Here is a 22,221-nt window from a genome sequence, read left to right as displayed (position 1 = left end):
TCATATTAAATACAATAAGTACGGGGATCAAGAGCTTTTTTTTTTTTCTTTTTCTTTTTTTTTTTTTATTTTAGAAAGGAGCTTTATAGTTAAATCAACATTTTTTTATGTTTCCAACCGAGACGTCCATAATGAAAAATTCATTCACCCCCAATATTGTAGTTCAACTAGGAGGCTAGGAGTCATGTAAAAGCAATGTTTCAATTACAACTTGTCACGACTCTTTTTTTTTTCTATATACAAGATAGAAGTTTACTCTAACCTAATCTAAGTGTATATGTGTGTGAAGCTCCCTACTGGAAACTTGAATCCTGTCTCTTGCTCCTCACACCTTACAAGCATTAATACTTATGGAGTGACCATTGCACCAAGGATGTGCGGTGATAACTTATCACGACTCTAATTGTGAAAAAGATTTTAAAAAGTTTTGTTTATGTGGCATTCCTTTATTAAATATTAAAAATTTTACTTTTAAAAAAAAAAAAAGTGTGCCAAATTTTTTTAAATACCAACGAAATCTTGATTTATAAACATTATATCCGGGTAATGTGGATCCAATTGACAGTTTTGATATAAGAACGTGAGCACGTGAAGCTCCCTACTGGAAACTTGAATCATGTCTCTTGCCCCTCACACCTTACAAGTATTAATACTTATGGAGTGACCATTGCACCAAGGATGTGCGGTGATAACTTATCACGACTCTAATTGTGAAAAAGATTTTAAAAAGTTTTGTTTATGTGGCATTCCTTTATTAAATATTAAAAATTTTACTTAAAAAAAAAAAAAAGTGTGCCAAATTTTTTTAAATACCAACGAAATCTTGATTTATAAACATTATATCCGGGTAATGTGGATCCAATTGACAGTTCTGATACAAGAACGTGAGCACGTGATCACTTCCCTGCAGGCTGCATGTCACTGAGTCACACTCCCATGTGACTGTGGAGGGCTCAAAAAAAGCCTTTCGGCTACTTTCAGTTTTTGCAGGACAAAAAAATTCTATTATTGACGTAAGCCAGCCAATCAAGATTTCAATACTGAATCAATAAAAATAATCCCATGATGTAGGGTTGATCAGGATTCAGAATCAACCCCTTCGCTTTAAATTGAGATTTTCATGCATTAATTATAAAATTGAACAAACCACGGCATTACTCAACAAGCAATGATAGGGCCAACACGTTTGAGTTACTGTAATCAAGGACTCTGCAACTATAGTGATTGGGTCCATCAGATTTGTGGTGCAACCGCAATTCACGCTGCTGATGATGTTTTCACTTTTCACTGTTCTACTCACCTTTTTCTTTTCTTTTTTAAATGCTATAGTCACAAATTAACCGAAAAATTATTTGGCAAACTGTCTTACTCTTTCATAAATGGTCTTAAATGCAAGACCCCATGCACGGACGCAGTCAGAACTTTGAGTTAAAAGGGTGGTTTAACTGTTAGTTGTGTGCAGTGATTTATATCTTTAATTCTGCTACTTAGTAGTCGAAATTTTTTTTTTTTTTTTTGTGTAGGTAAGAACAAAATTATTTTTGTTTAGAATTTTTTAATGGCAGGGTTATTTATTTTGGATAAAATTAATTAATTGAACTTAATTTTGTTTTTAGTTTTACTGTAATTTTTGTTGTTGAGTTTTTTATTTTTTTTGGGTTTGTATATTCTGTTTTAGATTTTAGATTTATATTTTTTTTTTATGGTCACTAAAATGAGGAAAATGCTAGAACTGCAAGTTTTTTATAAATTACTTATGTAATAAGTGGTTACTAGTAAGTAAAAAAATGATATGAGTGGTGTGACATATAGGTCATTCATCAAAAAATAAAAATCATCAAAAAAAATGTGACGTATAGGTCAGGTAATTTCTTTTCTTTTTTTTAAATCAACATTTTAATCAAGATTCTTAGCATCAACACATAGATAAAAGCCACGATATTAAAACTTCTACTGTTCATTACATACTAAAAATATATTAAAAAAATCAAAACAACATTGTAGCAAGAGTTAGAAATCCCGTTTGCTTACTTGAAGTAAAAGTAGTGGACTATTTCTATTTCCATCCATTCTTTTTTCTTTTTTCTTTTTTTTCTTCTAAGGTTGTGTTTGAATTGGGTGAAAACCGTTTCCAGAAATCATTTTCCGTAAAAACCACTTGTTTGGCTGTCACGGAAAATGATATTTTCCGGAAAATGACTTCCGGTTGACCAATATTTTCACCTTTGACCCGGAAATGATTTTCTCCCCTCATTTTCACTTCAAAGTATTTCCGGAAAAAGAGAGAGAGAGAGAAAGAGAGAGAGCGTGCGCGCGAGAGAGGAGAAGACCGAGCGTCAGTCCAACGATCGCCGGCATACTCCGAGCTCCAGTCCGCGCCGATCTCATGAGCTCCAATCCGACTACCGCGATCGACGCTTCGCGAGATCGCGATCTTGCCTTCGCGAGATCGCGCCGGATCAAGATCACGATCAACGGCGCGATCTCGCGAACGCGAGATCGCGCCGTTGATTGCGATCTCGCATTTGCAAGATCGCGCCAGATCGAGATCGCGATCGACGGCGCGATCTCGCGAAGCGTCGATTGCGATCTCGCGAACGTGAGATCACACCGTTGCGAGATCGCGACATTGATCGCGATCTCACCTTCGCGAGATCGCGCCAGCGAGATCGCGATCTTGGATCGCGATCGTTGATGATTTTTTCCTGGGTTGTGGCTTGTGTTTTCTGGATTTGTGTTTTCCTTCTTCTTTTTCAAACACCAGAAAATATTTTCCGGAAAATTTTTTGAAATGCAACCAAACATATGGAAACATTTTCCTTAACGTTTTACAGCAACCAAACACAGCCTAAACTACATCGGCAGAAATAGAAAATTTAATCCCTTGAAACCGTAGACAAATTCCACAATCAAATAAAAGCATTTAATATAACTCCTGAGTTATTTAATATAATATAAAGCATTAAAGCCACTGTTTTACTGTTCGTCATTCCTTCTAGTAATTAATATATATATTTATATATATATATATATATATATGCTTTTCCGAAAATGAAAGAAAGTCAATAAAAGAAAAGTTTTCCCTTTTTTTTTTTTTAATTCCCAGAACTTACAGGTGGGTTCTTCAGGAGGGTAATTCTTCTAATTCTTGGCCTGAATGAATGTTTCTAATGCCTGCCTTTGGATTTGCTTGAAAGTTGAAACAAAGGCGGGTTGGGAACACTAACTCTGCTTTCACCACTTTTACAATTCTACCTCCATTCTCTTTATGGAACCTAGATGTCACTGAAAACAGTGCCTTTTGTGAGAGATATACCATCTATATATGTTTCTATTGAGCCACATCAGCAGTTCCATTATCCACCTATTTCTATCTCTCTCACTCTCTCTCTCTCTCTCTCTCTTATTTTTAACTCTTTTTCTTCTTATTAATCCCCAAATTATTGTTACACTTTTTCCAACATTTTCCCTCCATTTTACATTTTTATCTCCCTATTATTATCTACCTTAATATTATTCTTCATCTATCTTTTTATCTTCATTTATTTTTACCTCTTCTTATTTTCATTATTTTACTATAAATTTGCAATTCTCTCACATTTTATGCATAACTTTCCCATTTCCCACACAAAAAGGTTATCTCTCTCTCTCTCTCTCAATTTTTTTTTTTTTCATTTTTTGGTGGATTTTTTTATCTTGCATCTCCATTTTAGGTTGACTAACTTTTGTGTTCTTTAGAACTCTAGTTTGAGTTGATGTGATTTAGTTTTATGTTTTTAAGTTGTTATCTTTTTCTTTTATTTAATTTCATAGATGCTATCCTATTGCATTAAAAAGATAGTATATAAGAATATAGTGATATTCTATTACATAGCATGACTATGATAATTTTGTATTTATTACTATATCTTTTAACTCTTTTTCTTCTCATCCAATTTTCTATAAATTTGTTATTGTCTCTCACATTCTCTCTTGAAAAAATTATTATTATTCTCTCTCTCTATAGATTTTTTTATTATTTCTTGCAACTCAGCTTTAGGATGATGAAACATTGTGTTTTTTTATAACTCTATTTTAGGTTAATGCATTTTGGTGTTGTATTTTTGAGTTCCCCAACTCAAGTTCTCTCTCTCTCTCTCTCTCTCAACTTTGGTTTGATTTTTGTTTGAGTTCATACTTAGCTATTTTGGAAGTGAGAATTTGAATTTATCAAAACACAACATTGGCTATGCATTTAAATGTGTCTATCAATTATTTGAGTAATATTAAAAAGTAATTTTGTTATGATTTTTTATTATCATAATAATCTCATTTAAAAGAATGAAGAATTTGAATAATTTATTTGAAACTTAAAAAGTTTAGCTGTAGAGAAAAAAAAATTGGAAAAACATAGCACACTATAAAATAATTTCAATCAAACATAACACACTATAAAATAATAAAATGAAATATTGATAGAGATAGAAATATGAAAAGTAATTTTAAAAATTGTTTAATTTTTAGGGAAAATAAATTATCTTCAACAAATTTTAATGAACAAATTAAACATTCTAAATTATTTAAGAAAACATGTTTTTTTTAAATACAACACTTGCCAATGCCACTTGTTATAGAAGCCTCGACACAGAGTCCATTACAAAACCAAAAAAAAGCATGAGAAAATTAGAAAGAAGACTAATTTAATCCAAAAGATTAGTTACATACAACTGTTTTGAACTCCGTTTCTTTGCGGTGAATAATCAAATACATTTTGTAATTTCTCTAATCCATAAAAATATAACAAATTGAGAAGACCTATTGTAAATTATATTTAGAAACCGGAAAAACCAAAACGAAACCAATTCTAACCCAAATACCATAATATAATCCAAAATCTAACATGAATCCTAAATTAAAAACAATCCAACCTGAAAAAAAAATAAAAAAATAAAAAAATAAAAAAAAATAAAAATAAAAATAAAAATAATCAACCAAAATACCCAAACCTATAGCGAAAGAAAAAAGAGAAAACTTTGCCAATAGTGGCCCTCTGTCTAGTGGTTTCAGTCATTCGACGGTGGCGGTAGGCCAGTGGTGATATGGTATCTCTCTGGGGTCTCAAGTAATATGGAATCTGTCTTCTTCTTTTTCTTTTTCTTTTTTCTTCTGCCCTTCAATCTGACATAGTTTTTCCTATTGTTGTTTTGTTTGTGTTTTCTTTATAGTAAAACAGTTTAAAATCAAATGGCACACCATTTTGTTTAAATGGTGTTTAAACCATGTGTTTAATGGTATGCGTGCGTGTCTTATTCTGAGGGAATTATGGAATTGTCTTCTACAATTATATACAGCAATAAATACCTTCCCGTCGTACTAGTAGGGATGGTCATACCCATTGGGTAATGGATATCCAATCTTACCCGATCCAAATGTTTCGGGTAATACCTGGTTCTTAATGGGTAGAGCTCAACCGGGTAGGGTATGGATATTACCCGAATTTTTCAGGTAGGGTATAGATAATATCCATACCCGGCCCTAAAAAAAAAAAAAAAAAAAAAAAAAAAAAAAAAAAAAAAAAAAAAAAAAAAAACCTCTCACCGTCAGTGACTAGTCCACTTTTGGATGGACTGATGAAGATTGTACAAAATGGAGATGGCTTCTCTTGTTTATCTACATTGGGCTGAAGCTTTTGTTTTTCTTCCACTTTTGTGAACTGGTGGTACCTGGGGTTGTATCAGTAGGTTGAATCAAAGTTTTAAGATCATGAATAAGATGTGTTCGGCAGGATTTTCTGAGATACTACAGGGCTTTAATGGGAGCTTAAATTAATGTGTACATACATGCTAATATCTAGATTTCTACCATGAAGGCTCATCAGTTGGCCTCAGCTTAAGTGGTTGTGAGTTTTTATAGCCATTTAAGGTAGATAAAGTGTTTCTTTCAACTGTTGTAAGCCTGAGTTTGTTTCTGTGTATTGGAGGGAGAACATATTATATTGACCGGAATCTATTAATATTTATAAATTGGTGTACATTGTGCCCAAGTTCCTTTTTATTGCCGGACTTTCTTACATATTCTAGCTTATAATCATGTCAGTATGTGTGTGGGGTCTGTGTGTTTGAATTTCTATGTATAGCCGAAGGTATAAAGTCCTTGTCATATGCGTATCTTACTCATTTTTTTGCATATTCCCTGTATAATTATAAGAAAAATGCTAGAGTTACAAACTATATTACAATAATTTTTACAAACTTCTAATTTGGTTAGTTTTTATGTTATAATGTTTTGAATAAAAAAAAAAAATTTGAATGAGTTTCGGGTAGGGTATGGATATCCATGAATAATATGTTTGGGTAAGATTCGGGTATGAATATTATCGAGTATTGATAATCGGGTATCCATGGGTAAATTTTTCGGATCGGGTATGGATATACCCGATCCATACCCTACCCATGGCCATCTGTACTTACTAGAGTTGAACTCTTTACGCTTTTTCTAATGAAACTCATTATAATTCATAAAAAAAAAAAAAAATTATGTAATATTGTTACAACATACATCCATTGATAATGATACAAGCCTTTATGATCATAACAATGACATGACATATTTTGAGGTAAACCACTGTTGCAGCACCAACAGAGCTGTCGAACATCTCTGATCCTTTTTCAAACTTTAACGGCCTATTAAAGGTTTTCAAATTGCTGATCCTATTCGTATCAAACTATTACAGAAAACATAGGATAAACCCCATCCACAGGGAACTGTACAGAATTGAACAGCCTCTGCCAGACATGACCAAAAAGAATGATGCCGGCATAATTCAAGCTTCTTTCTGTACGCTTTTCTTCGCAGGCAAGACTACATGAATGAAAGCAACTTTATGCTTACTCCAAAACATTCCGAGCCACTCAAAAGCCCCAGCAATAGGACCAATAACAGGTGGTGCCATGCAATCGCCAGCCTGTATAGAAGTGATAATATGAAAGTTAAGACCTATTCAAGTAGATATATATAAATTAATTAAGAGTTATTAGTACAAAAGTACAGGACTTAATTTTATAAACAATAATCAAAAGGATTGAGGTCAATGAGTCCCAGGAGTAAAACGCAAGCCTATAAAGACCATATGCTTACACTACTGTCTTTTTAATTTTTACAAGGGATGGAACCAATCACCCCCCATAACCCATGCAATGTGCCAACCCAACTGGAGTAATGCTCAAGGAGTTTGAAATGATAACCTCCACACAACTAAGGTCACTTAGTTGTTAGTTCTCACTCCACAACTTATTCAATGGATCTTGAATTAACCTCACCCTCTACACCATTCTTTATTGAGGGAGAAAATGCCATGTGAACTAGGGCTCATTAGGCAGGTTCAAGTCATACCCTTTTTTAGGATGAACAAGTAATATTTTGATTGAACTACTAACCCTACTACCATAGGGACCACACAATTTCGCAAGGTCTGGTTTGGGGACTGGTGATTCCCTAGTATGGGAGACTCTTAGCGTCTCTCTAGGATATGAGAGAGAGAGAGAGAGAGGCAGACGGTGGACCAAAGGTTTTAATTGTGTAAGGCACTTCTAGGGCACAACCTAATCTTTTGAACGATTGCATCTACAGAAATAAAGCCAAACCTTTTTTAATATTCTGTTCTAATGGGAGACAAGCTTTGCAGAAATAATGTCAGCTTTTATATATGTGCACTCCACAACTTGTGCATATTCCAAAATTTTTGGAGGTCCTCATTTAGAAACAAAACAGTCTAAGCTCATAAGATTCACAAGAAATCTATTTTGCCTTCCAAAAGTTTGTGGGGGGTAATGTTACTCAAATAGATGCAAGGGGCAATGTCCATATAGGATTAGAAAATCCAGAATGACAAGAAGATGTGATCTTACGAAAGTTTTCTGCCAGCATAAAAATATATACATATCCAATCTGGCATCAAATTCTTGATAGTGCGACTCTAGCTATAAGAAGGAATGAAAATATAAAATCCTTGTAATCAAGTAATTGCTTTTCTGACATTAAACACCCTTTTTTGTACTGGTAGGTAAATTCTAGGACTTGTGTCTTTAATTGTAATAGAACTACAAGTTTGAGTGAGCGCAATATTAAAAAGAAATGTTTCTTCAGTCCTTAGTATCCAGGGAGTGCAGCAATAAATTTGCAGGGTATATGCTCCTCATTTGAATACAGGCCAATAAGGAAAAATAACAATGAGACCAATTACTGTCAAGCATAAAGCTAGAAGAAAAGGCAGTAATTGTTGAGATCTGAAACAATAGAAACTCATCATTGAATCCAACATTGAAGGCCTTTTTTTAACAAGGGAATCCAACATTGAAGATGAAAATGAGATGTATAAATATTGTACCTGCTAACAATGCAAGTGCAATTTCTTCTTCTATCCAAGTCTGAAACTTCAAGACACTGTTCTCCCATAACAGATAGATGAGATATATAAATTCTTTGACCATTTCTCCTGCCATATAGCCAAAAACAAAGATCAATTTCTACTAGATCAAAATCATCCATTTATATAGCAAATATTTAAAGATCAAATATTTTATATAGCAAATATTTCCACTAGATCAAAATCATCCATTTATATGGCAAACATTTAAAGATCAAATATTTTATATAGCAAATATTTCTAATAGATCAAAATGGGTCTCGAACCATGACCTCACCCTCTAACTTGCTCTTACAAAAGGAGGAGGTGCCATTTGAGCAAGAGCTCATTGGCCCATCCATTTATATAACAAAATGCAAGTACTTGAGTGAGAAATCCATCAAACCATTAAGTAATTGTTGAAACAAATATACACATGTAAAAGTAATCAAAATAACATATGATTCCAATTCTATAGCACTACATTCCAAGCAAGTTTGTTTCACTAGAAGGATTTTGCAGACAATCTTCCATTAGGTCATTGAGAGCTAAAACTATTTCCATAATCTTATCTCCCCCAAATATGTCACACATTCATAAAATCCTGAAATTTTATTTCCTCGTGAGAAGAGTAGAACATGTCTTTTAGCATAAATGAACACATTTGCATAGGCCTAGTTGTGCTCTGCTTTCTGTAAATTACACATTAGGTATGTTTTCCATAAGGTATGGCTGACACCATAGACTTCTTTACAGTGCCTCCCAATGATAAAACTTAGCCTCCAGTTTACTTAGTTGGAACTTGGGATCCAATAAAATACACCTAATTCCATAGTTTCAGTACAGCCCAAAAAAAATTTATTTTTGGAAGTATATTATGTAAAGTTGGACCATTTAACATCCTTTATCCCAATTAATCACATAAAATGATGGTTTATGTATAAATAAGACAACTCTAAATTAAGAGTGACACCCTGGGGAGGAATATAATTTACTCTAGTTCAAACTTCAGCTGAAGGCAAAAACATATCAGTTTTCTGTAAAATACTTGGTAGTTAAAAGTACAACAACAAAGCCTTAATCCTAAAATTTTGGGTTCAGCTATAGATCCTTGACGAATTAGTTAGGGTCAACCATATGTATTATTTTCCTCCATTCTACTCTATCTAAAGTCATACTTTTTGTTACTCCCTTATTGACATGTCATTTTTAATTACTTCTACTAATATGATTTTAGGTCTTCCTCTACCTTTTTTTCGTTCCTTCAACTTGGATAAACTCACTCTTTCTTACTGGTGCATCAGTCGCCTTCCTATGAACAATACGACTCTCCCTCATCTTTTCATCAATAGGGACTACCCCTATCTTTAGGCGAATTTCTTCATTTCAATTCCTATCTTTCTATGTATTTCCACTTATCCATATCTTAAAATTCTCATTTCAGCTACTCTCATTTTATGAATATGATACTTCTTAACAACCCCACATTTGGTGTCATAAAGCATAACTGGTCACATAGCAGTCTTATAAAATTTTCTCTTTAGCTTAATGGGTATTCTACGATCGTAAAACACTCTTAATGCGCTTCTCCACTTCATCAACCCTACTCTTATCCTATGATCCCTTCAATTTCTCCATCTTTATGAATTATTGATCCAAATTATCGAAAGCTGTCACTCTTTAGTAATTAAGTTCAATTCCAAAATTTCAACTATAAAATGAAGGGTGGGGCAGGGGAGCTTCAAGACTTTCCACTTCTGCTGATATTTGGGACGGTCCAGCAAATAGGTTTGTATTTTTTTTTTTTATAAAGCAAATAGGTACACACATATATAGCATTTGTAATGCAATCTATTAGAATGGAATCACTAAACCCAGTTTTTTTTTGAGGGGGAAGGGAGGGGAGGAGTCAAAAAAAAACTTCTTTCAAAAATAACAACAATAACTTTCTATATTCCACAAAACAAGATTTAACGTAGATATAAATAATCATTCTATAGCATTATGTAAACACTCGCTAATAAATCGGGAAAAGTACCTTAACATGGTTAGAAGGAAAAGCTGATGTCCTCAGAGTTTCTTGTGCCACATCTAGTGATTTCCTCTTGGGTGCACTAAGTATAAATGCAGCTTGATCTGCAGTAGCAGCAGTAGAGGTGATCCTATATCCACCCTCCCATCTTCTATGAATCCCTTCACTTGGATAGAGGAAATCAAGTTCAACAACCTAAGAATACAGTACATGGCGTAAGTGCTTTTTCCAGTATTTCATCTTGAAAGGAATATTGCAATAAGAAATTGAACTACCTGATTAGAATAACCTGCATTTCGGGACATGACAATACCCCATTTGCTACCTGCAGTGGTCATGGAGGTGACTGAAAAGCCTTCTTTCCACTTCTTATTGATCCATTTGAAAGGAAAAACATCACTGACTTTGTAGGACTGCTGAGTGTAAGGCACCCCTTCAATAGCAAGAAAAGCAATATTGGCATTATATTACCCAAAAAAATAGCTCCAGAAAACTTGCAGGGGAAAGATAATGAAGACCTGATCATTACTATGAAGCCTACTTTAGAACTATTTTTCAAAAAAAAAAAAAAACTTGCAATTTCTGATGCAATCTGATAACCAACAAATTTAGAATCAATAACTTTCATCAGAACTAGGGCTGTGCAAAGTTTGGCTCAGTTGGTTTCAAAGGGACTTTCCAGCTTTTGGAAGAAACTCCCAACCAAAACTGTCCAAGTGCCATAAAAGAAATAATTGCTAAACAGATTTCTTTTTTGACAAGTAAGACAACATACTCTAGAAATAAATTAAATCCACCCAAATAAAGGTGAAAAGTGACAAGAAAAGGAATGTAGGATCTAGTGAAGAAAATTATGTTCAAATTTAATAATCACTACTTCAAAGAATCCTATAATATCATAGTATATACTCTTTCCAGAATACATCAAGGAAGAGATATGTCAATCAGATAAAAATAAAAGTAACAGAAGCATTAACCCAGGAAATTCAGTTATCATGCCCAAATAATACCAGCTTTCAGAAGCTGGTTTCCCATAATTAAGCTAATGTTTGCTAACTCATGAAACAAGTTGTGGTTTTTTTTTATATATAAGTAAAAGTTTCATTTGAAAAAGAAATGAAACTGTCACAAAGGGTGTGAACAATCCCAAGAGCAAAGATTACAAACCATAAAGAGAGGGAAATTGAGAAACCAACAAAAGACATAGAATGACACCATGAGCACGCATCCAGTCGTACAAGGATGTCAAAATGTACTCTTTTTTTCTTTTTCTTTTTGAGAAACAAATTGTGGTCACCAAACCTAAGCATCTCAAATGCCACTCTTAAGAATTAGATAAACAGAGTGAAGGTTGCAGAAATAAAGGAAAGATTAAATCGCTGTCACTTACCTTGGGACATTACCACCAAGGCACTGCCATTGCATGCACCAGCCACTGAAGTGATGTAGTAATTCTTGTCCCACTGTTCCATTATCCACTCCTGACAAATAAAATTAGAAGAAATGAAGTAGCTAAACCACCATGTTATTGAATATGAAGTTCAAAAAAAGATGTCAAGTTATAGTTTTCCTTTTTTATACAGGTAAAGAGAAAGGCATGAATTAGGTAGAAATTTGGATAAGTTTTCAGAGCATGATTTTGACATGCTGTCAGTGATGATGACAAGTTATGGTAATACCCACCTTATGCAAGAACATGGGTGATAGTTCATAAACCTGGGATGTGAAACCTGTCCCTGCATCCATAACGATGGCCCACAAATTCAATGATGAAGATACACAGCTAATGTACAAACCATCTTCTCTTCCTTTATCTGCATGCTGGTTTAGTCTTGAATCCATAACATTGTAGTGATACCTGCAGTTAAGGCATGCCATTACTTGTAAATAAGATAAAGAATCTAAAACCAACAAGTGAAAACAGATAATTTTACATTAACAATTATAATTGGCCGTCATTAAGTAAAAGTTTTAGCCAACGCAATCAAAGGTGATCATGGATTCAATCTCAAAAGGCTCTTTCCCTCTGTAAAGATTCGAATAAGACTACCAACGAAAAGCAGGTATAACAGCTGATTCCAGTATAATATCTATAACTTTAATATGCATTCTCCTTTCAGAAAGAGATCAAGTAGCCTAGCTAAACACCAAGATATGATGTAAATATCTATAACTAATTCCCACAGTGACCTTAAATTGTGCTTCAAATGATTTAATGATAAGACTCCAATGTTAATTTTTTTAACCATACAAAACAAAGAACATGACTTTGAGTTATTATCAAAGCTACACATCAACCAAAAAATTATCAGACAGAAACAATATATATTTTTATAGAAATCTCTAGGTACTATTACTAATATAGAAGAAGGGGGAGTGGCCTCTAAGTCCAACAATATTTGAGCGTCATTCACCTCTGCTTCATTGCTGATCGGGAATTATAGACTGAGATCCATTGGGTGGCAGGAGTTCCTAGTCGAACTTTCTTATTAAGCTGCCCACCATCTTCTAACTCAACAAGTGATCTCGCCCTTTTTTGACCCACCTATAATGCATGCAAGAGTCAACAACAAATATTTAAGAGATAATCCATGAAAGAAGATCAATAAGTTTAAAACACCAAACCACCTTTATAGCTCCATCAGTTCTGATAGGTCGCAATGTTGCATTGGAACACATATTGTTGTCAAAAAGGGAAACTAGCTTTGAGTAATTTGGTTCTTCATCAAACTTCATATTGGTCACCATCTCAAAAAATTGTTGAAAAGGAGGAGGACACAAGCAACATAGTATCTCAGGAGAAGTTGCCATCTTCTTCTTACAAACAAGAAATCCTTTGTTTTCTCCCTACAGCCAAGAGACTATTAAACATTGTAGAAACATAGGGACAGGGAAAATAGAATGGGAACAAAATGCTAGGTAATCTAAGCTAAGAAATTGCAATTGTTAATGATATAGCGATGAAGTGACTATTGTATGGCTTTAAAGTTATAGATATGTCTATTTTAGGGTTAAAACAGTTTTTTAATTGGGTTTTTATTTTATGAGTTATGGTCAATTCTTTTTTTGATAAGTTTTTTGGTAATAAAACAACCATGCACCAGCCGGAGTTATGGTCAATTTTGCATTCAGCAAATCTGTATATACTGCAAATGAAGCAAATTAAGGGTATTTTGGGTACTTCAGTTGAGTCCAGAATTTTCTAGAAGATACTAAGTGTTTTAGGTTTTATTTTATTTGGGTCCAAGTAAGCATTTTATTAGGGTCCAAGTAAGCATTTTATTAGGTTTTTAGTTTACCAGTCAAACTAGGAGGCCTAAGATTCCTAGTACAAGAAAGAATCCTATAAATATGTGCTCAATGTGTTCAAAGGGAGATGACTGGGAGGGTTTTAACTGGTTCATCAGCTTCAAGGTAGGCGATGGCTCTTCTATAAAGTTTTAGCCTGACTCCTGGTGTGGCAGGCTACCGTTGCAATAGAGGTTCTAGGAACTATTTAGTATCACACAAGATAAGGATGCTTTGGTGGCAGATCTTTGGACTTTTTTTGGGGATAATAACCACTAGGATGTCAGCTTTATTCGACCAGTCCAAGATTGGGGGCTGGAGTCTGTTGCCTCTTTTATGGACACAATTTATTCTGGGGTGATAAGGCAAGGTGGAGTGGATACTCTTTGCTGAATCCTTCTTCATGGACTGTCTTTTAAGTTGAATCCTATTCTAAAATGTTACATTTCACAGCCCATTCATCTTTTCCTTAAGAGGAGTCTGTGGAAGCCTATAGTTCCAACAACGGACAGTCTTTTCCTTTGGACATCAATTAGGGGAAAAATCCTAACTGCTGATAACTTCAGAAAGCAATGACTAATTATTATAGAATGGTGTTGCCTGAATAAGAGGGATGGGGAGACCATCAATCATCTTCTCCTCCATTGTTTTATTGTGTAAGAGCTTTGGATCATGGTATTTTCTCTTTTTGAGGTTCATTGTGTTATGCCAAAGGGTGATGTGGAGCTTTTAGCACATTGGAAAGGAAAATTTGGCAGATGTACTAGTTTTGTGATTTGGAGAGTGGTCCCCCATTGTCTCATGTGGGCCACTTAGTGGGAGAAGAACGCTAGGACTTTTGAAGGATGAAAAAAATCTGACTCTGACCTGATGTACTAGTTTTGTGATTTGGATAAATGCCTCAAGTTTGTTTTCTTTTACTATTTTACTTAAGATGCTTGACAGTTGTACTTTTAGTGTTTGATGTTGGTGTACCTGGTGTATACATACTGTGTATGTGACCGACACCCTTTTTTCATTTAATTAATGCAATATTTTACTTGTCAAAAAATGATAATAAAAATATTGTGTTTTGAGCATTGAGGCATGTTAGCCTTTGAGTGTTCTTTTCTCTCTTTCTCTTCTCCCTTTTCTTCTTCTCTTTCTTGGGGTTTTACTCACAGGTACTCTTCACATAGCCCCTAAAACACCATGAAATTCTCAATTTTTCTTCTTCCTTACTACCCCAATTCAAGCCCTTTTACCTATTAAATTAAAACCCTAAGACTCCACATTCTTTCTTCTACCAAATAGTAATCAAATAACTCATCAAACTATCTTTTAATTCCTAACACAACCTCATAACCCTTTCTTCAATAATTCTAAACCCTAGATCCACAAATTTTCCTACCCCTAAACCCACCACAAGCACATGTAGACAAATTCCCCAATTTTTCCAATGCCAATTAATACAAGGTGGAAGGGTGGAGTGAACTTACAATATAACCTTGCCAGGGAAGTTTCCCTCTAAGGAGAAATATTAGGGTGTATGCTAATGACTCAAGGTCATCCCTTCGGCTCCCTGTCCTACCCAAATGAGCATGTACACTTGCATAACGAACAGTTCCCCTGTCAAAAACATAAGACAAATCGAGTTGTGTTAATATAAAGCTTATATGTGCACTTGATCTGAAAAATATATATTTTGAGTTAGAAGAGGCACAAATATAATATAAATAAAATAGAATAAAAGGCTTAACATAAGAAAAATAAGATTTTGAACCACTTAAGCCAGCTTATCACTGAAATAAGGATTTCTAGAAAAATAAGAAGGCTTTTTTCCTTTGTTTTGAAATATTACAGAATTGTTCTCAAGCAAGGTTTGTTTCCTTGGGTATTTGAAAGCAAGATTAAGGAGTTTCTAGAACCATATTCACAATCTGATCCTCCACTGAAAGAAAGACACCCTTAGGGAGGCATGTAGTCACCTGAAAACATCAGGCTTCTGGTCATAATCAACATGACGACCAGAAGAAGCATCCTTCCATCTTGAAGCTGAACAAGAAATAGACCAATTACAATTACAACCAGAATACCAAAAGTATAGATGCATATCCAGATGTCTATTAAGGGTTGTTACATTTTCTAACAGAAAAGACATACCCAAACCAAGATCAACAAGATACAACTTCTTTTCATTAGGTGTTCCAGGCTGACCAAGCAAAAAGTTCTCTGGCTTAACATCTCCATGTACAAAACTGGAGTAGAAACCCAATAATTATGAATATATTATTAGCCCCAAAGAAGATACAGAGAAAAGAAAAGACAAAAAAGTTGCAAGGTACCCTTTATAATGAAGCTGCTCTAGAATTGATATTGCCTCCACTGCTATACAAGCAACCATCTCTACGGACAACCTGTGTGGGGAGTAAGGATGATAAGAGATAAAACAAAGTATTGAACAGTAGAACTTCATAATTGGGAAGAAAACAATTTCAAGAAGCATTAAACTTTACTTACGACTGGTTGCTAGAGTTCCAGACATCCCATAAACTAGGGCCTAGCATGTCCATCACCTACATTTGCAATCAGGAATGATCATGTATCAATGACAGTTAGCAGGTTCAACATACATAGACATTCAAAAATAAATGGTGCTAGCAAAGTACTCACTAGGATATAGTAGTCTCCTTGTTGACCTTTGTAATAGACCAAGGGTAGTCCATAGCACCCATTAAGAGTGCTTTATGGTAATTGAAAAGAAAGATTAGTCACATCATACATGTCAGAGTTCAAAAAATAGTATCATAGTAAGAATTTAACTTACCTATATACTTGCCACTCATAAGGAGGGGCACAATTGCATCCTTTACTTTTTCGATGCTCAAATTTCAAAGCAACCTACAAAAAGGTACAGGAAATAGCCATTAGCAGAAGAACCAACTACCTTCAGAAATTTACACAGGTATACTAAGGATGCACGAGAGAATAAACCTCAGAGGCATCAGACCCAGAGCGCCCTGCGCCACCGGTCACTCTTCTTCCAACATATACTTGCCCAAAACCCCCTTTGCCTAGCTTTCTATCTAACTTGTACACAGGGGACTTACCAACCTGAACCTGAAAATGACAAATCGAAAAAGAAAAGAAAAAAAAAATCGTTTATTTCTTCAAAAGACATGTTTTAAAACATGAAAGGCACGGAGACAATGTACACAAGTAACACAAAGTTGTTAATATCTTAATGTAATAAGTACAAGCATGCATCAGAAAATGTACATTTTATGTAAAACGATGCATACCATTAATAAGTACATATTGAATGTATTTTAAAATATATGATATGATAAGTGAAAAACATGTACACTTCAATTGCTTGAAAATTTTCAAGAAAGACATTTTAATTTTTTCCACAATAACTGTTACACCATCTTTGAAATGAAAGTTAAAAAGGTCTAACAACATTTTCCTTCAAAGTAGTTTGGAGGAAAGTTCCTCCACCCACTAAATAGCACCTCAAATGAGCATCCACATGTATTGTTAATCACATTATCTATTTAATAATCATATGGCTTGTTTAAATGATTTAATGAATCATGTGATTAAAATACACAAAGATGGTCTTATGAACCACTGCATAATAGGTTCGAAGAGATTCCTTCAACCTGGTCCTGGTTTAAAGGAAAACTTTATCCTTTAAAGAAAGCATAAAAAAATTCAGCAGCATAATTTTGTAGAAGTCAATTTACCAGTGTCTCAAAGCAAGAAGGCCTCTTTGAAGCAAAGATACCCCACTTAGCACCTCCAAGAGTCTTCCCTCAAAGTTGGTGAGCTTAAAAAAACTAGGTAAATGGGGCAAAATTTGTTGCTAGGCCAGGACACTTAATAAAGTTACCTAGATTATTTTGCAATTCATTTTGAAGGTGCTAATGCTAATCTGGGTAAACTTAAAAATAATACACAATGCAGATATTAAAAAGTAAAAACAACTATGGGGGATATAAGTAAGTTGACATGTACATACAATCATTGATAAGTACAAATTTAATGAAAGGATGAACTGGAGAAGCTAGAGAAAAATAGCAAACACAATTTTATGTATACGAAAGCAGAAGGGCTTTAAAAATAGTACTCTTTCAGGAAGTGGACTTGTGCTTCCCTCCTTTCCAGCAGCAGCTAATTTTTCCGCACTTTTCTGAACCACCGGCTCATCCTGAATAGCAACCACCTCTCTCCCTGGTAAATCCAAAGCCCCACGTCCCCGGCCACCAGCTCCAGTACCAAGAGGCTTGGCATTCTTACCTTGATTCATAGTTCTAAACCCTCTACCTCTGCCTCTACCAGCTGGACCTGGATTGGAATAAAAGAAACGCTGGGGTAATTGGATATCACAAAGTTGAGTTCAGAACTGAAGCTTCGTTTTACCTTTTCCAGCACCAGGACAAACAGCTGGAACTACAACGTCAGCATTCTCTTGGACATTATTGACCCTCTTTGATCGCCGAACTCCACTTCTCAAATCCGGCATTCTTTTCCCATGCAAAGGGAAATTTTTTTCTACCTTCCTCCCCAACCCCAAAGAACTTAATACAATTGAAATTTAACCTGAAAAATAAATATGAAGTAAAAAGATGGTTAAGTGATTAAATTCACCCTTTCGTAATAGCTTAAGCTTTTGGGACAGTTAATAATATATCATATGATAAAAGCAAAAATAAAAATGAACAAACTATCTTGCGGTAACTTGTAACCATTTAATTTAGAAAATGGTCACTTTTACACTTTCAGTGATTACTCAGATATTTAACCAAAACAATCTGTTTTTACTTAAACCTTTGATTTTCCCTCTCAATATTCAATGTCCTTAATATAATCTAAATATTATAACACATTGCTAAATCCATTGTAAATATCCATTGTAACACAATTTTTTCATCCATAAAGGTAAACAAAGTACATAAATGACCAAAAAAGATAACTCATATTCAGCCAAACTTAAGAGCTAGTTTGAGAAAGCAGTCCCATAGTATTGTTTAAAATCATGGTGAACAGCCCAGGAGCTCTATTTTATTCAAAAAAGTCAAATGGGCTACTAGTTTTCAGAGGAGATGTGAACTTAAATTTGATTGCATAGAAGCATAATCTTTGAAATTAAGACTTCAAACTGAAAATATGATGCCCACATAAGATAAAATGGCATGCACTTTAAATATTTAGTCTTAACTTTTTCTGTAAAAAACTTAAGCATCCTTCTCCAGCAATGCAGCAGATCCTTAAACTAGGCATCACCCAATCAACTCCAAACAGCACAAATATGAAGGTACAAAGCTCCCTAGCAAATGAGAAAGGTAAAACTAATGATCTATAGTCTTACTTCATTTGCACATAATACACCAGCACTGCACAGTCATCCCACATTTAACATGGTAAAACTAATGATCTATAGTCTTACTTCATTTGCACATAATACACCAGCACTGCACTGTCATCCCACATTTAACATGATTGTCAACTGTGAGAATTTTCCCCAAAGCTGTTGTCCATGCTAACAAAGCCACCCGTGGTAGTGTCTCTAGTCTCCAAATAGCTGAACCATTATTCCCTCTCAAAACCTCATGATAAGATCTGGTTGTAAAATTACCTACCTGCCTGCTCAGCTTCCAACATACCCTATCCTCCACACCACTCTTATCTTAACAAAATATAGCAAGTTGAAAAGAGAATTGACAGATTACAAATCCAATCCCACACTGGTCTCACAAAAGTGGAATTCCAATTTTTAGCATTCCCTCCCCTCCACAGGGGCAGCTAATCTCCATATAATCATATACCATTGACATTGTGTGTACTGCTATTTGAAACAACTCTTTAAATATATCTATTAATGCCTTGTCCATGCACAACCCATCAAACCAGAACTGCACTTTTCTTCCATCCCCAGTTATGAACGTAATGTATCTAGAAAAATTTTCCCAAATTTCCCTAATCCCCTTCCAAATTCCAACCCTATGTAAGTAACAAACATAGTTTAGAGCCCGTTTTCTCCTTCCTTCTCCCCATATTTCACCTCCACCAACCATTTCCACAGATTATCGGTCTCAAGACTAAACCACCATAACCATTTCCTAACAAAACATATTTGAAAGAACTCAACTTCCAATACCCAAGGCCCATCACACAGCAGAGAATACAACAGCTTCCAATCCACCAAATGTATTTTCCTATCCTCCCCCATGCCTCTTCAAAGGAAATCTCAGTAATTTCTTCAACCTGAAAATTTCTATTACTTTCATAAATTCATAGTCAGGCCAAACTCTGTCATCAAGTTGCTTGTGGCCGACATGATAGATTTGGAAGCAACAATAGCAGGTAGGGATGAAGCACTGCTCATTTTACACAACACATTCACATGGATTGATGGTTGACTTCGGCTGAGTGCTCCTCCTCATCTTTCCTTTTTCAATTTTGTCGCTTTTTGCATTTGCAGTTGTTTCCTATTTCGTCATTTCATTCTTTTTCTCTTAACAAAAACAGTTAAGACAGAATCCGGTTCACTGGCGCTATATTGCAATTTGCAAGCTATATCCACATAGCAAATATACATCAAACATAGCTAGATTCAAGTTAAAACTATAAATTCTATCCAGAAGACCCTTTATTTTTTATAAGCTATAACTTCTTTGATCTTCATCAGTTAGCCAAAAACTCAAATGCAAAAGATTAACTCATCAGTTTCTAATGCAAAAATCTCAATCATACAAAAAGGAATTAAGCTCTAAAGTCTAGAAGCCTAATCCATAAACCATAAAAAAATAAAATAAAAAAATCCAAAATGATACCAATATAATCGAAGCCCACCTCAATTTGATCACCCACCAATCAGCCGATCATCCAAAAAATCGAAACAAACACATCACACACACACTCATACACCCACAAAAGCCCCAAAAACATCAACACCCACATACAGATTCACACATACCAATGCACCTTCAGTACAAAAATATACAAAATTTTATATTATTATTATTTATCATCATTGACAAAATATGAAATAATGGGTAGGTTGTAATTTGCTACAACTGCTAAATCACCCAAAAAAAAAAAAAAAAATTTTGATGATTGAGAAACTAAAAAAACTTTACAAAACACGTACCTTGGCTTGTTAGATGAACTTAAATTTGTGTTAGGAGACGAATGATCACAAAGGCCGTGCACAAAAGTTGAACAAGATTGAAACTTTGAACGTATGGAGGCTGTGAATGGAAGGAAGACGATGGCTATAAAAGAATTGATGGTCGTGACTTGGGTGGGGTGGGTGTGCGTGTGTGGGTTTGTGTTAGAGAGAGAAAGAGAAGCAACGATGGGAAAGGCGGTGCACGTGAAACCTGATACACACGATAGCGATGTGGGTTACGTGTAGTGTGTGTAGAGGAGGTGTAGGTTATTTTAATGAGCATTGGTGTAGAACAATCTAGCCTTAATTATTTAGGAATTGGTGTCAATGAGTCCGAGAAATGTTATGACAAGTTCGGAGTTCCTACGGTCGGAGTGGGTCCTAATACCCAACTTTACCCTTAAAAAATATCCCAACTCATAAACACCCAGCACTGTTCTGGTCCTTTGGATTTTCTTTTTTTATTTGCTAAAATAAATTGTGTTCCCATATTAGGGTTGGCTTCAATTTGGTGGTTCTACATAGCTGTGTTAATTTAATACTCCTCTTATTGTTAGAATCCAACGTTTTCTTTGCCTTTAAAGCAAGTACGGAACAAAATGTTTTATAACTCAATTAGCACCTTTTAGTATTTCCAACAGAGACATCCAGAATTCAAATTCTCCTATCTCAACCATCAAATTATCAACAAAAACAAAACATGGACAGAATTTCAAATGTGGCCAATGGAAGATTAAGAATTTGTTTGGTTCCTTGATTTGAAAACAATTTTTTGTTTTCAAATCCAAAAAATCATGGGTCTCACAAAGGTTCTTGTAGGGAGATTGTGCCAACTGATTTTTCATCCATGTTCTATGTCGCTTCTGCTACTTCTGATGGGGGTTCAACGAAATCGGCCACCAAGTCCGCAAGGACCTGGCCCTTGACAAATGTACGAGGTCATGTATTTGATGTCAAAAGCCCCCAGAATTGTGCTCTATTTAGCAATCCTCCCCGTGTAATCAGCACTTCTAAGTATGGCCTTGAGTGAAAGCTGAGTTAGGATGACAATTGTATGTGCTTGGAAGTAATGAGGAAACTTTCGCGTACCATGCACTATTGCCAGGATGGCTTTCTCTAGTGGTAGGTAACGAACCTCGGCCTCATGTAGTGACTTGCTCACATAGTAAACTGGCCGTTGTATGCCACTGTCAACTCGTATTAACACTAAACTCACGGCATGAGGGGCCATAGCAATGTAAGCAAATAGAATTTTATCAACCTCAGGGTTGGACATGATAGGTGGATGAGAAAGATATTCCTTAAGTTGTTCGAAGGCTAAAGCGCATTCCTCGGTCTACTCAAATCTCTTCCATTTATTCA

At 34.9% G+C, this 22,221-nt stretch overlaps 1 protein-coding gene across 2 annotated transcripts; it reads right to left on the bottom strand.

Moving 5' to 3' along the window:
* Nucleotides 1-6,513: 6,513 nt before the first annotated feature.
* LOC115976954 (casein kinase 1-like protein HD16) lies at nt 6,514-21,074 on the bottom strand. Of its 2 annotated transcripts, none has more exons than XM_031098529.1 (19): nt 20,839-21,074; nt 18,108-18,287; nt 17,815-18,054; nt 16,677-16,802; nt 16,510-16,583; nt 16,356-16,425; nt 16,203-16,258; nt 16,028-16,099; nt 15,846-15,940; nt 15,671-15,737; nt 15,182-15,311; nt 13,044-13,262; nt 12,830-12,960; nt 12,099-12,273; nt 11,806-11,896; nt 10,691-10,848; nt 10,422-10,610; nt 8,366-8,473; nt 6,514-6,943 (listed from the first exon to the last, which is right to left on the bottom strand). In XM_031098529.1, exons 3-18 carry the CDS (start codon nt 17,992-17,994, stop codon nt 8,414-8,416), a joined length of 1,893 nt encoding a protein of 630 aa, XP_030954389.1. In that variant the 5' UTR covers nt 17,995-18,054; nt 18,108-18,287; nt 20,839-21,074; the 3' UTR covers nt 6,514-6,943; nt 8,366-8,413. The 2 variants fall into 2 exon arrangements, with proteins under 2 accessions (XP_030954389.1, XP_030954388.1); XM_031098528.1 differs by having other exon boundaries at nt 17,815-18,032.
* Nucleotides 21,075-22,221: the final 1,147 nt, after the last annotated feature.

This window comes from Quercus lobata, chromosome 2, assembly GCF_001633185.2.
Source record: "Quercus lobata isolate SW786 chromosome 2, ValleyOak3.0 Primary Assembly, whole genome shotgun sequence".
NCBI lineage: Eukaryota > Viridiplantae > Streptophyta > Magnoliopsida > Fagales > Fagaceae > Quercus > Quercus lobata.
This window is presented reverse-complemented; position numbering and strand designations above follow the sequence as displayed.